At 45.2% G+C, this 15765-nt stretch overlaps 1 protein-coding gene across 1 annotated transcript; it reads right to left on the bottom strand.

Moving 5' to 3' along the window:
* Window positions 1-1511: 1511 nt before the first annotated feature.
* mtfr2 (mitochondrial fission regulator 2) lies at window positions 1512-13185 on the bottom strand (the record flags this gene model as incomplete). Its single annotated transcript, XM_080744676.1, has 7 exons — window positions 1512-1556; window positions 2593-2776; window positions 5468-5798; window positions 9219-9616; window positions 10691-10824; window positions 12646-12750; window positions 13114-13185. 7 exons carry the CDS (start codon window positions 13183-13185, stop codon window positions 1512-1514), a joined length of 1269 nt encoding a protein of 422 aa, XP_080600802.1.
* Window positions 13186-15765: the final 2580 nt, after the last annotated feature.

A 15765-nucleotide genomic window follows, 5' to 3' on the forward strand; every position in this document is an offset into this window, starting at 1 on the left:
CCAGTTGTTGCACGTCGCTCCAATGAACTGCAGCGGAGGATGAGGTGTCTAGCTTTATATATCTGTGGGTCTAACTAGTCTACACCCTCTTTCATTTCAATCCCATTCTGTCATTCTTTTGGGGACCGACGTTCTCGTGCAGTAATCCACGTGTTCATTGGAGGCATTGCGTTCACCCGATCTTCAAACTGTTGTGCTAATCGTATGCCGTGATGATAATTGTTCTCGTTAAAAGTCTTCCTAATGAAAGGATTGTCATTTGTATGGTCGGGAAGCGTTGCATTAAGGCTTGTTGCTGGCCATAAATGGGACCCCAAAAAAGAAAAGAAAAAGAAAAGAATGCTGTGCCTATCATGGGTTATGTTGTTTTTTTGTTTGTTTTTTTGTGCGTGGACGGACATCGACTGAGTTAGCAGAAAGGACCATGTTTAGTTCCAATGATTTTATGATTTATTTCTTTACTATAATTGTTCGCCATTTTTTCACCGAGATCCAAGCCGTTACGTTTGTTCAGATTAGACAAAACTGGGAAATGCTTGAATTTGGGAAATGCTTGAATTCTGTAATCTACCACAGTGGTTCTCAACCTTTTCAGGTTATTAAAAAAAGTGTTTAAATTGTCACTTTAGAAATGTGCAGATACCCTCTATACACTTAAACTTTGTGTTGGTTTGTTTACTGTTGGGTGAGGAAATAATGTTGCAACTTGCAACATTAGGTTAATCTGGGGACCCTCCAAAATAGTTCGGGGGGTCCCCCCTGGGGGTCCCGACCCACAGGTTGAGAACCACTGATCTAAAGGAGATTGAGAACATTAATCCACGAACACAGTTGGCAGCAAACAAATGATACTTAACACTTTCTAGGCCAAACATGTAATTAATTAATTAGATACCTTCTGCCGTCATTGAACACGCTTTAATTTGAAGTCCCACGGAAGGCACGATCGTGTCCATGTTGTGGAAATTCACTGTGTTGTCATGAATTGTTTTCTTTCACACGGAAAAGAAACATTCTCCGTAGCTTAGATACGGGCCGGTGGGGAAAAAAGCGTTTCTCGGCGACCGAAGCGAGCTGGAGAAAGATTCTGAGATAAAGCCGTTTTCCTGCAGAGCAATGCATAGAAGCCAACAGAGGATATTCCCTTCCTGATGACGTCATCACCCAAAGGATCATGGGAGTTTTCTTTCACCCGCGCTGGGTCCCCATGACCCAAGTGCGCTGGTGTTATTTAATATAAAACGACATCCCGACTTTTAATCGGGAAAAGCACACAGCGGCAGGGTTTGAAATCCCAGATTGAAAGGAGACAGAGTATGGTTTACCGGGCTCGACTAGACAGCCAATAGGATGGAGGTTCAGGTTCTCTGACCGGGCAGACAGCCAATAGGATGATGGACAGGGCACACAGCCAATAGGAAGAGGGTTCAGGTTCCAGGAGTTATGCCACGCCCCCCTCCGGACACGCCATGGATCCCAGGTCAGGGTTGAAAGGTCAGAGGTCAGTACGGTCACATGTGGAGGCGTCCCTGACTTCTCCTGGAGTGAACAGGAACCTGTAAAACAATATTTGATTATACGTTATATTCACCATTTATTATGTCATTATGATTTAACCTAGAACAATATTATTGCGACCATCAGGTCGCAGTTACTATCAAAACCTCCAGCAGCTGTCAGTCTGTCTGTCACGTCACACTTTTGCCCTACTCATATCTCTGCCACGGATGCCCCTATCCATGCCAAACTTTGCACACACACACTCCTTGGCTGCCAAACCACAACCTCCATCCCTCATTTCTCACATGGCCCTCTTCTTGCGCCACCACAAGGCCAATTCTTGCAAAATATTTTTTTGGACACTGCTCCTACAGATTTTGCCCTAAAATCACACAAAGCGGTACACAGTATGTCTTGAGTCATGTCATCAACATGGATCTGTCCCATTTAGCGCCACCATCAGGCCCATTACATCTCCTGATTAGGGAGTCTTACTGGTAACCAGAAATAATGTGTTCTGGTTTAACATATCTAGGTTAACTGGCAAGGCTAATCTGCCAAGATAATTCAGCTTTGATGAAACCGATTGAGCAGTAAGGCGTTCCACATTTTGGTGGTATAGCAGGAGAACGAGTTTGACCCTTTGTTTGACTTGACTGTGGTGTAGTTTATCTTGTAGACCAGTAGTTAGTCAGGTACATGGGTATCTTAGTGGTGTAGTGTATCTTGTAGACCAGTATTTAGTCAGGTACATGGGTATCTTAGTGGTGTAGACAGAGTATCTTGTAGACCAGTATTTAGTCAGGCACATGGGTATCTTAGTGGTGTAGTGTATCTTGTACACCAGTAGTTCGTCAGGTACATGGGTATCTTAGAGGTGTAGTGTATCTTGTACATCAGGCCCATTGCAAGATGCTGTACTCCATCATCTACTCTGAGCCAGTTTGTGCTTAGTCTGTGCCAACTAAATGCCACAGACTGCCAGTCTGAAGGAGTTGGAAAGAGTCTCTTGTAGTCTGTTTGGTGAAGAGCCACCTTAAACCATAGGAGACTAGGGGCTGTAGTGTACATACAGTATAATATCATACTGACCCTAGGAGAGCCAGGGCTGCCAAACGGAGACAGTTCAGCAGAGTTCTCCTTGTCAGAGGAGTTGTTGAGGCAGTGCTGGGCGAACTTCCTGCGCAGAGCCTCAGCGATGAGGGCGGCCGGGTCGTTACGGACCACGTTGCCTTTGCTCCGCCTTCGGCCTCGGACCGGGGTCCCTCCTGGTGACCTGGGGGAGGGGGGAGAGAGAGAGAGAGGCAGAGAGAGAGAGATTCCAAATATTATCAAATTATTCTGGACAGCCCGACACTCAGCCTGAATTGACATTTCGTTTCACTCCATCATTCAGTCTGAACTTGCTTTCGTCCAAGGCAGTTTCTGGGATGGGCGTTGCCAAAGAGGCAGTCTTCTGCGATTGGTTCACCGTCTGACCAACACAACAGTAGCAAAGCAGATGACGTAGTGTTGTTATGTGGCTGGCTAGTGGTGTGCTAGTGCTACTTGCTAACCAAAGAAACAGGCAGAATAGGAGCGCTACTATGTTTGGGAATGTGTGGTCCGGTCCAGCAGCGGCGCTGGCTTACATGGAATCACACATGAGTTCTGGGAAAACCCCACCCCCGCTGTTCACAAGAAGCTGATTCGCCGTACGGATTTCCAAACGAAGAAAACCTCTTCAGTGAGAGCAACACCTGACTCCCCGAATCGCCAAAACAAAAAATTCAACGTCTGGAACCAGGCTACCCTGGACTGGCATCACGGCTGAGAAACCCTGACCTCTACCTCTGCCTTATAGTGCCAATCATAGACATAGAAAGGTAGACGCCTCCTCCGGCTCCTGGGCGTTGGTAAAAAAAGGACTGGCAATGTTTAAGGCAGGGGTCTTCAACAGGGGGTCCGGGACCCCTAGGGGGTCCCCAGAGTTACTACAGGGGGGCCTCCAAATCATTGTGTGATAGAAACTTTTTTTAACCTTTTTTTATATTAACCACTTGAACACTAACATCCATATTCTGAGAACTTTAGCCAAAATAGCAGATCTACAAGCTCACAACGTATTGACGGTTCAAGTGGTTAAAAACAAAAATGTAGGGGCGCCTCGTGGCCTAGTGGACCAGGCGCATACCATATAATCATTGCCATTTCGGCATCAATGCCTGTCGGCGTCGCCGGTTCGATTCCCGATCCGAGCGACCTTTGCCGGATGTCACTCCCTGTCTCTCCCCCATTTCCTGTCAGTCTACTGTCCTATCCAATGAAGGCAAAAAGCCCAAAAACAAATCTTTAAAAAAAAAAAAAAAAAAAAAAAAAATGTACATGAATCCAAATGTTGTGCTGTCAAACGATCAAACTATATGGAATCTGGGGGTCCCTGCTTCATCTCTCTCTCAGCTAAGGGGTCCTTGTCCTGAAAACATTGAAGACCCCTTGTTTAAGCCAAGCTTCCTGAATTCTGAAGGACGCTTCCTCGTGTGTCACAGAAGGAGACGTTCGGTAGGCCAATCAGATCTCCCTCTTTCCCTTTTAATTGAAGTCCCGGAAAAGACACGCTGTGATTGGTCAGTAGTCACTTTAGCCCCTTTTCCACTGGCATGGCCCAATTCCACACCACTCCACACCGCCCACTTGTGCCAGGTTTTCCACTACATGGACCTGGGTAGATTGGTGTTAAAGTGGTACTAAACGTGGTCCTAAAAAGTATCCACTCCAGAGTAGGTCTGAGCTAGGCCAAACACTTCATAATGACTGATCACTCACTGACTTTTCATTTAGACCACCAGGATATAGTTGTAAAACATGGTAATAGATTCTATTGTGTTATAACGACTATTATAATCTATTATAGTGTATTATAATAATCACAGTTAAAGGGTCAATTTGTTGATAGGGGTACTTTTGTGTAATGAAACCCCCAAAACTATGGATCTGAAATGGTGAATAGGATGGACACTGTATTTGGGGAGGTTTTCCTCTCTCACTCACCATGATGAGCAGAGGCTCTGGCGTGAGTACTACTTCAACAGACATGCCAGGTTCAGGCCTGATCAATGTGGGGATCTGGTGTGGGTGAATGATCCCACTACACAGAGGAAGAAACTGGATCCTAACTGGGTTGGGCCATACAAGGTTCTCCCCTGAGGGGGGGGGGGCGCATATACAAGCTGCTGGACTTAAGGAAACCGACAGCTCCCCCAAAAGTGATTCACTATGATCACTTGAAGCCCTACCGTTCTCACTGGGATGACCATCCAGTCCTACTGCTCTGGAACAGGCAGACTCCCTGACAGACTGTCTCTCTCTCTAACCTTCACGCACGCACATATGCATATACGTGTGGTTGCCTTGCCACACACGACGGAATGCACTATTGTTGTTTCTTTGCTCTGTCGCAGTTGTTTTTGCAAGTAGATATTTGGTTATTTGTGATAAGAAAAAAAAAATGTGTACTGTGTTCTGAGTGTTGTTATTTTTGGGTGTTTCAAAGTGTCAATGCCATTCTTTCCAGTTGCTTATGTTGAAATGAGGACATTTCTTTTGGGGAGGGGTAAGTAATGTAAGGGGATTTATTCTGTGTTATAGCTTTTTGTAATAAAGGGAATGTTTTGGGGATTATCTCAATGTAAGTTATAAGAGGGAACAAATATTTCGGTTTGGGGGATATAGTCAGACTCTTTAGGAGGGGACGTCACCAGTTGTATTGTGTTGTTGACTTGTTGACTGTAATGGAGGGAAAGTTCTGCCAACAAAGAGAGTTGAATGAAATTCCTGTCTCCATGTCTCATTTCTACCACTAAACTACAAGTTAAGCAAGTATCCTTCAGTATTACACGTGGTGCGGTGCGGTGTCATGTAGTGTGGTGCTAAAGCTGCAGTGGAAAAGGGGCTTCAGATGAAACCCTGACATGATAGTTCTACGTACCTCTGCACAGCACGCAGCTGCACCTGCTTCAGGTCCTTCAGTACGTCCATCATGGTGGGCTCCGCCCCGCTAGGCCCCGCCCTGCTAGGCCCCGCCCCCCTGGTCTCCACGGGACCCTGACCCTGAGACGGCAGCCGCCCGGCCCTGCGCTGGAGGGGGAGGGGAGAGGACGAGAGCAGGCAGGGAGGAGGGGGAGGAGGTGGTGGGGGAGGAGGAGGAGGGGGGAGAGAGGGAGGAGGAGGGGAGGATCGGCGGGGAGTGGAGGTCAGAGCGGGGGGAGGGAGGGGAGACATCACGTGACCGCCGGGCTCGTCCACCGATTGGGTCAAACCTGGAGAAGAGACACACAGCATCATCATCATCAGTTATTTACAACTCAGTTCTTGCCGTGTGCAGGCGCGTCAATTGGGTATGGTAGCAGCTGCCATACCCTGGGTCCAGGGGGGGAAATAAAATTACTTTTAAATATAAATCCATGAATGTCTCTTTGTCTATCTGTTCTGGTTATTATGTTGTTAAATTACAGTAAAATAACTACAAATGCCCCTTAACAAAATGGTCACTTTAACAAGGTATTATAATTATATTCTCCACTCTTGTATTCTCCCCATCTTGACAAGATGGTATATTCCCAGGTTCCGCAGCTGCACAGGTGCAATGCATTATTGTTAATTGTGGCACGTTTACTAACATACCAAGTTTAGCTGCACTTGAACAGCCATTCCAGGCTGCCATATCCAGCCCAAGAAACCGTAGAAACGGTTATTATCTTAAAATAAATGTATCTTGCCTGTTGCTAAGGTATGGCAAAATGACTGGTGTCTTGACTGAAGCCATTGGCCGTGTAACGGTGTAACGACTTATGGACAATGGTCCGGGTTTAGAATATATAGAACACCCTGGAACATGGCCACACATTGAGACAAGACTCCTCACACTCATTGTTTTGTTCAAATCTTTTGTTAATTAGTGTGGTTGCTGTAAGCCAGTGGTTCTCAACCTTTTCAGTTTGCGACCCCCAAAATAATTATATTTTAACTGGGGACCCCCCACCCTGACAAGCACTAAGAGATGAGGCATTACATTTTGTATAACACAGTTCTATTGTGTTATTATTGCGTTGCAAGGAGTTGTGAGCATGTAGATTGGCTATTTTCACAATTTCTGCCTCTAATATTTGGCCATTTGGTCAATATTTCATTTATCATTGTAGAGGTAAACCCATTTAGGCCTAACCTATAGAAAAGGGCTAAATCAGAAATCAGCCTACAAAACAAATATGTTGCTACATACTGTACATGTACTGTAAGCCCCTCCCAAACAGCAAAATGTGTTCCCGCCTGAATGGGTTAAAAAGTCCTTAAATTGTCACTTTAGAAAAGAAAACAATGTTGCTACATTAAGTTAAACATCTGGGGACCCCCCAAAACAATTTGGGGACCACCCTGGGGGGTCCCGACCCACAGGTTGAGAACCACTGCTGTAAGCAACACATCATAGTTCTAGCTAAGCTTACTTCTTAATGTACATACACTTAGCCAATCAGGAAGCTAATTTAATGTTCCGGATAACACTTAGCCAATGAGGAAGCAGCATTCTCTGTGCTAGCTTGAGGATTGGTCTGGCTTCACATGACAGTTAGCTTACTGCAGAAAATAGTCATGGCAACCACACTTGCAATTTCCAGTTTCCTAGTTACTTGTTATTCTTGGAAATTAAACAAACTTTGAGTGTGAAACCTGTGTTCCTTTTGCATTGACTGCTCGGTCCCTCACACAAGATATGAATACTACCAGTAAGACTCCCTAATCGGGAGATAAGCGACCGTAGGTGGCTTATCTCCACAAATAGGGCAAAAATGTGTTTTTCCAAAATCTTCCCGATCCATGTTGATGACATGAGTGTAGACATGCTGTGTAGTGATATTCGTGATTTTAGGGCAAAAACTGTAGGAGCAGTGTCCAAAAATGTGTTTTAAAAATCGGCCTGAAGGTGGCGCTACAATAGGGCCATGTGAAGTGAGGGGCGGGGTCTCCGCGTTGCCTTGGCGGACGAATAGGTACCGGCCCCGGCTCTCCCGGACGCTCCCTCCCTACGGCATTTTATGTGCGCTGCAGTGGCAGGGGGTCCTCCACTGGGGGCGCCACCACTTTTGCATCCGTTCTGGAGCACCAGGAGTCGGTGGTCCCCGGGAATTCCCCGCGAGCAGCCCCGTTGGGGTGGTCATTTGGTCATTTTTGCACATTTGGTCATTTTTTACATCTGGGGCTCCGGGGGTCCTTGGAGGTTGTAGTTTGGCAGGCAAGGAGTGTGTGTGTAAAATCTGGCATGGATCGGGTCAACGGGTGCGGAGATATAAGCAGGGAAAAGGTGTGACGTGTGAGCACATTTGGTCATTTTTTACATCTGGGGGTCCCCCAGGGACCTGGGGGTCCCTGGGGCTCCTTGGAGGTTGTAGTTTGGCAGTCAAGGAGTGTGTGTGCAAAATTTGGCATGGATGGGGGCAACGGTTGTGGAGATATGAGCAGGGCAAAAGTGTGACGGACGGACGGACGGACTGACTGACTCACCCACGGACAGCCGGTGGAGGTTTCTACAGTAAGTAGCTCCCTACGGTCGCAATTATGTCTACATTCTGAGAAGAACACCCTTTTAGTCTGAGCGTTTCGGGAAAGAAGAGAGCAAGGGACTGAGTGGTGCGCGAAATGGGCGGCAGTGTGCAACCGTGACTGACACAACGTGAGGTTGATTTTTTTATTTGCGTGCTCCAAAATTCACTCTGATATTCGGCCCGAAAAACGCAGCAGTGTGCAACCAGCTTCAGAACATGCCATATGGAACATTTTTGGCTATAGGGCCATCGCAGATTTGTCTTGGGAAACTTGTGGGAGCCAATCAAAGTTGGGCTCTCATAGACTTTACTATACAGTAAAATAACACAAAAAATAGATATGCTTTAAGTAGCATGTGAGGGGTCAAACTAGGTGTTTTTCGGAATTCTGAATCCAATGCAAGCATTTGTTTTGCACGAAAAACTTTCCTTTCCAGAGAAACGGGCCCCGCAAAACTGTGAAAAGTGATGTGTGAAGGGATGACTATAGCCAAAACTATGGCATGTTCTAACTGTGTGCCAAATGTCATGCTTCTATCATAAAGTGCACGATTCCATCAAAATACTGCCCGAAATGCCCAGACTATTTCCCCCTATTGTGTTGCAGAGTATCTCCCCCTTTCTCTCTCTCTTTCTCCCCTGTACCAAGCAGGTTGCACTGGGTCTTATTTTTAGAGTCCTTGCTATGACCCTGTCTGGGATCGAACCCCAACCTCCCAGTCTCAGAGCGGACACTCTAACCACAAGGCCACTCAGCTGGTGAATGATACTCTAAACTTTATTCTAAACCATTTTCAATGGAATAAATCGTCGGAACACGTAGAACACGTGGCTCGTTGGAAAGCGATGGATGAGCCAGGACCACCCACGTCTCTACAAGCAGCTCAGGGTAAGTAAAATAGCAAAAAAAAAATATTGGATTGAAAAAAGAACCGAAATTGTTCGGTTTTAGCACTAAAAGAGTTAAGTGTATCTAGATCTGCTATTTTCACAATAGAAAGTATTATTATTATTATTTTTTTTTTCAACTTCGACATTCGACTTTCTCTGGTGGGAGTCGTCTTGTGTTATGAAGTCGTCCGAGTCGACTTGTCGACTTTTTCGTTAATGCCCTAGTGTGGTTGACCTCTCTCACTGTACCTGCAGCTGGTGCAACGCTAACGATCATGGCTATCTGGGCTCGTAGCTTGAGAAGCTCCTCCTCCAGAGCTGAGATCTTCCTCTGGGTGTCTGGGTCCGTCCTGTGTCCCAGGACCAGGCCTCTTCTCTGGGTGTCTGGGTCCGTCCTGTGTCCCAGGACCAGGCCTCTTCTCTGGGTGTCTGGGTCCGTCCTGTGTCCCAGGACCATGCCTCTTCTCTGGGTGTCTGTATCAGTCCCTCCATGGCCCAGAACCATGGTTCCTCTCCGGGTGTGAGGATCAGGGTTGTGCCCCAGGCTCATGCCTCCTCTCTGGGCATGGCTCACAGCCGGTCTGGGGGGGCCTCCGGCCATGTTGTGGGTCACCGCACCGTGCCTCGCTGGAAGCATCATCTGATTCCTGAGGAAATCAATAAGAGAGGTTTTATTGCAGATTACATTTCTTGTGGGAGAAAAAGGTGCGAGATACTCATGTATACTCATCTTGATATCACATTTGTGTTTGTGGTTTTGAAAAAGAATATGTAGGCCTACTACGCAAAGATGTTTATGTTAGACATTGAATACTTTGGAGTTCACGACATCACCATTGATTAAAAGGTTTTACATTTACATTTGTAAAAAATGTGAAAGTTTTCACTTGTAACGACGTAATTATCAAAATAGGGACGGCAGGTTCAAAGTGTTTAAAACTATATAAATACTTGCCTATTCTGATAAAGAACCGACCGAATAAACAGTGATTTTAAGTTAAAAGTTAGAGGATAAGATACAATAAATAGAGCAGATATCTGGGATGCATTTGAATGAATAAAGGTTATTTGAACCAGCAACTCAAAGGAAACACTGGATAAGAGTGTTGATGACTACTCATCCACTGAGTCAAGGAGGACACCTACTGGTGGACAATGGTAATGCAGTGACTCAAAGCAGACTGCAGAGACAGTGAGGGTAAACTATGTGAATCTGCTCTGGTGTTGGAGGCTAAATGTCCTCACCATGGCAGCACTAATACACAGACACACACAGACCCTCTTACAGACCACTAGCCTCTGTAAAATCACTAGCAGGGAGTTCCATTCACACGAAGATTAGTTAGAATCTAACCAAGTTGTTCTCAAACTTTTTTTGATTCTTTTTCTTTTTTATGTAAAAGCTCTGTTGTCGCATCTCCACCTTAGGTCATCTTACCGGGAGGGTGGGACTTAACCAGTTCTCAACGACCGCAATCCAGTTTTAATTTGTTTACAGAGAAAACATGGAGGCTCGTATCTCCAAGACGGCTGCATAGATTTAGTTTAGATTTTTTTAAATGTTCTAACGGCAAAGCCGTGCACATGAGTGACACACAATCTGTGGACCGGCGCGCACGATCTACACGCACGCGCGCTGCGTAAAAGGTAAGAAACCCTGGGCAGTGAAGCGGAACAGAAGTGTTAAATTAATGAAAGGTTGTGTTCCAGGTGTTGTCTACCTGGTCCAGGTGTCCAGGTCTCCCTGGTCCTCTGACACCCACAGCACGTCAGCCAATGAGGGGATGGCAGCGCCGGGGGTCTCCATGGCGACGTCCACGTAACCATGGCGATGCTTAAAGGTGTGCAGAGGGATCTGATGAGAGCACGCAGACACACATACATGAATGCCAACCGTTTTACAACAGTGCTAAAATGAAATACATTTTAAATAAAACATAAATAACAGCAGTCAGTTGGATTTCTGCACCCGTTATTTATAAATCTAGTCTCCCAGCTTGCCAAAATAAAATGACCCCCCACTTTGTTATCTGTAAATATAACTTTAACTAACCCTCGTACTGATGATTTGTTGTAAGTATTGGATGTCTATATATACCTTGATTACAATTTAGGCATTGAGCAGACACTCTTAATCCAGAGCGATTTACAATAAGCAAGGTGATACATCAACACCAGTATCAAATGCAAATAAATAGTAGTCTAATCTAAGAAAACAGGTAGACCAATAGTCAGGGAATTTTAATAAAACCCTGGGAATAAATGTTTTCTGAATCCATTGCAAGCATTTGTTTTGCACGAAAAACATTCCTTGGGCCAGAAATGGACCCCATACAACTGTGAAAAGTTTAGTGACTCATCACTAAACCATCGTTCTTTGGGGCTGTTTTTGGCCCAAGGAATATTTTTTCGTGCAAAACAAATGCTTGCAATGGATTCAGAAGAATTAAAAACACCTAGTTAGGCCCCTCACATGCTACTTAAAGCATATCTTTTGGGAGTCATTTTTTCCCCTTATAGTATAGTAGCACCCTAGGGTGCCCTGATGAGTAAGTGAATGAGTCCCAGAATTACCCTAGCTGTCAAAGATTATCCTAGGGATGTTGAATTTCAATCTTTGTTAGATATGTTACTAGACACCTTTACGAACACATTGGTGAAGAAATCGTTTGGTAACAAATGTATTCCCAGCTTTGACACGTATTCTGCTAAAGTTCCCTGACTACAATCATAACAATTGCTTGAACTGACTGACTGAGACCCACTAACCCGCTCAAGGAACCCTAGGGGTCCCTGGACCAGTGTGGACCCCACATTCGGTTTCGGTTTAAGGCCAGTCCACTCTCCAATGCAACCAGTCGCCAACTTGCGACCAGTTGGGATGTGATGAGTGTGGTCTAGACTTGGGTTTCCCGAAGTGGGTGCTTTGCCACCCTAGGGTGCCCTGATGCCAGTCCAGGGGTGTCTCAGAATACTTTGATGATATTTAGAATCCATCAACGTCACTTCAGTCTAACCACTTACAGTAGACCCTCTATGCTTAGTAAAACACACCTGATTCACAACGTACTTGATGAGTTATTTGTCCATCTACAATCAGGGGTGCCCACACTTTTTTGACGTGAGATCTACTTTTAAAATGAGTAGCTCAACATGATCTACCCATCCAAAATGTTTTAGCTAAGGGCCTGAGGGAGGCTTTGGAATAGCAGCACTGGCGTTACATTTTAGGGGGGAAATAAATACTGGGGAAAATGTCTTCATCCCATTCTGTATGGAAGTGGCACAGTAGGTTTTGAGGTTCTTTGTAATGCTACTGACTCTTGAACAAAGTATTGCATTGGAGGTTTGCCTACTTTAGAAGCCATGAAGGGAGCTGACAGAACCTTCTTGATGTCATATATTTTAATTATACATTTTTAGAGGCATGTCATGTGGTCTACCTGCACACCCTTGGTGATCTACTGGTAGATCACGGTCTACCTTTTGGGCACCCCTGATCTACATCAACTCTATTCAAAATAGCAGATGTACAAGCTCATAGCTAAACCCTCCACACTCTCCTATCTAACATCAGGGTCTATGTGGATATTTGTTCCTATCATATTAGGTTACCTGGATGTGGAGGCGAGGTGAGGGTGTTATGGGGAGATTTGTTCCTATCAGATTAGGTTACCTGGATGTGGAGGCGAGGTGAGGGTGTTATGGGGAGATTTGTTCCTATCATCCTGACGATGCTGCGGTACTGACCACACAGCTCACTGTCCCACACTGGAACCAGCTGGAGAGAGAGAGGGAGACAGACAGGACAAGACAAGACAAGACAAGACAAGACAAGACAAGACAGAGAGAGAGACAGCGAGACAGACACAGTGTTACCAGCAGTACATAACTGGGAGAGTGTTTTCTGCAGGTGATTCAGTCCGAGTGTATCAAAGGGTGTGTTCGGAAATGCACACCGGGTGTGGTTAGGGTAATTTAGGGGTTAGGGTTAGGTTTAGGCATAGTTTTACTGAGGTTAAGGTTAGGGTTAGATTTAGGCATAGTTTTACTGAGGTTAGGGTTAGGATTAGGGTTAGGTTTAGGCACTCACTACACTGGGCACACACCCGGTGCGCATTTCCGAACGCACCCATCAACTCACCATATCTGGAGGAACTCCAAAATACTCCAGGACGGACTGGAGGAGGTCCAGCAGGTCTTCTACTAAAGACATGATCAACACGTCTGTCTGTCGGTCTGTGTGTGTGTGTCTGTCTGTCTGTCTGCAGTCTGCACCAAGCATGAGGTTGGTTACATCTCTGACTCCTGGAAGGACAAAAACAAGACGTTATAAACAACACAACCCTGACCCGCCTTGAAAGGAACACTTCAGTTACCCCCCAAAACAATGCCTGTAGCACACGTTGCCCACCCTGTAATTTAGATAGGATTATTATATAGACCAGTGGTTTTTAACCAGTAGTCAATAATAATACATAGGCCTATGGCAAGATATCTCGATGTATTATTTCTCAATACTGTATCGATACTGCAGGCTGTAGTATTGCAATATAATCTGATCAAATCTGTTCCCGTGCATAGAAATCAATGGTAGAAGTTGTGAGGTTCTTGCCAATACAAGCAGGGTAAACATCAACTCCAGTCAATATACTAGTAAGACGCGCTAATGGACTCTATTCACGCCCCGCCCACTCAGCAAATTTCTCAGCAACTTCCTGGTGCTTTGAAGGGGAAACCCTGCTAAAAGCCCATAGAGTTAACACATAAATCGCTGGACATAAAGCCAAAAAATCTGTATTTCAAACGGTAAAGTAAATTATAATGCTTTGTGCCTACTATCTTGTGTTCTTGATCATGCTAGCCGTATTTTATACTTTACTATTCGGAAATTGCAATAAATTTGCGATTTTAGTGTCAACTCTAGCCTGATTTCAAGACTCTATGCTGGAGCTTAAGAGTCTGAGCCTGTCTGCATACTATTTGATTGAAAAGGGGAGGGGATTTCAAATTTGAAATTCCCAATCACAAGCGATCTGGTGGGAGGGGTTGTGTTTGACTTTTGCACACAAAACAATCCCTCCTCCCCCTCCCCTCAATGACATGCACCCAACACGTCACTGTCTTAGTGTCTTTGATGTTTCACTGATTAGAGAGAATCACTAACGAGCTATTCGACACTTGTATGGCTCAATCAATGACTGCCCCTTTGAAGTTCAAAGGGAGCAATTAAGAACTCTGGTGAGCCACGCAGCCACCCCTCCCTCCACTGTTTCTGTTGATTTTCACCCCACCCCCCCTCTCTCTTGCTTTGAATTCATTGGTCGGTTTCGCTCGGTTTGAGAGGTTTTCGTTAGCAAGAGCCACGTCATATGACACATCCAGACCAAGAGATGCAGTTCACTCAGAGAGTGGGCGGGTCTATTGGCTGGAGCCAGGCTATGTCAACTCTATGGGCTTTTAGCAGGGTTTCCCCTTCAAAGCACCAGGAAGTTGCTGAGAAATTTGCTGAGTGGGTGGGGCGTGATTGTGAATAGAGCCCATTCTTGGTCATCTGGCCAGTGATGTATATCGGACCAGTAATCCCTATATGGAGACCCCTGGTACCCATCTGAACCAGCCACAGATATGGGCTGTCTTCCTCCATATGTGGGCATTCCCATATTAAGTCCTGTTAGATATGGGCTTAATATTGACACCAGGGATCTCCATATATGGGCATAAAAGGGATTACCCATATATGGACTTTGATGATGTCACATGTGATATCACCTGTGGTGTCACAGTGTTGTGTCGGGGGAACCACAGTGTCAGGCGTTATAGACAGAATAGTCTGGGATCACTTCACTTTTCGGGTTTGTAACCGGTCTGGAGCGGAAACCACAAAACGTCATGTTGTAGTACTCAAAGGACTACAATTTGCCGGAAAGATCAACCCGGATTCAGTTTTAACCCAAAATATTCCCCTGCGCTCAAGGACATACTTTTAGGGCCTACCTAATAAACTCCTTGATGCGGAGTAGTCTTGCTTTTGAAATTTTTGTTTGGTATATGCATCTTTTAGTCCAACTTTTAGCGACTGGCAAGACTACACTAGGCTACTCGAGCATTTTAATAGGGATTGGGGAAACAAACGGGGGGAACCAAATCAAAGCGACGCAGCTTCTTCCAGTGGTTTCCGCGCTTTAGGCGGAAACCAAACGGCCTGTAGTGAACGAACACCAGGCCTTCCCCCAGAAAGCCTGGTAGGCGAGGTTATAGACAGACAGAGATACATAAAGATGTGCCGGTTTTCATAGTTAACTGCGACCTATACGGTCGCAATAACATGGTACATAATAAGTCACATAAATAGGAGTGACTCAAAGAAACTATAGGATAGCAGGTAGCATTTGTCTAAACAACATGGATTGATTGATTGATTGATTGTATACTTTATTTATACAATGAAGTATACAATCAAAGGGTACAGGACAGTAGTTCACGGGTACAAGGTCAACTAAAAGGATAGCTCTGGAACACTATGGATAAACACCACAAGAAAGCTGGTTTTGGCTTGTTTCCACTAGGGTCCCTTTGTACTCATTACTCAATTCATACATTAAAAGTCAAGCAAATAAAACATAAAACATCATACTCTGAGAGCTGTGTCCTAAACTATGAATACAGCTAACAATGGCTAAAATAAATGGCAATTAAGATTAATCGAGTTAACTCTGACAGTCCTACAGTATCATAATTCTAATGACATGATGCAGATGTAACTAACGGGTGCGTTCGGAAACCCGCACCGGGT

Source organism: Nannobrachium achirus (genome assembly GCF_963921795.1).
Source record: "Nannobrachium achirus genome assembly, chromosome: 16".
Taxonomy (NCBI): domain Eukaryota; kingdom Metazoa; phylum Chordata; class Actinopteri; order Myctophiformes; family Myctophidae; genus Nannobrachium; species Nannobrachium achirus.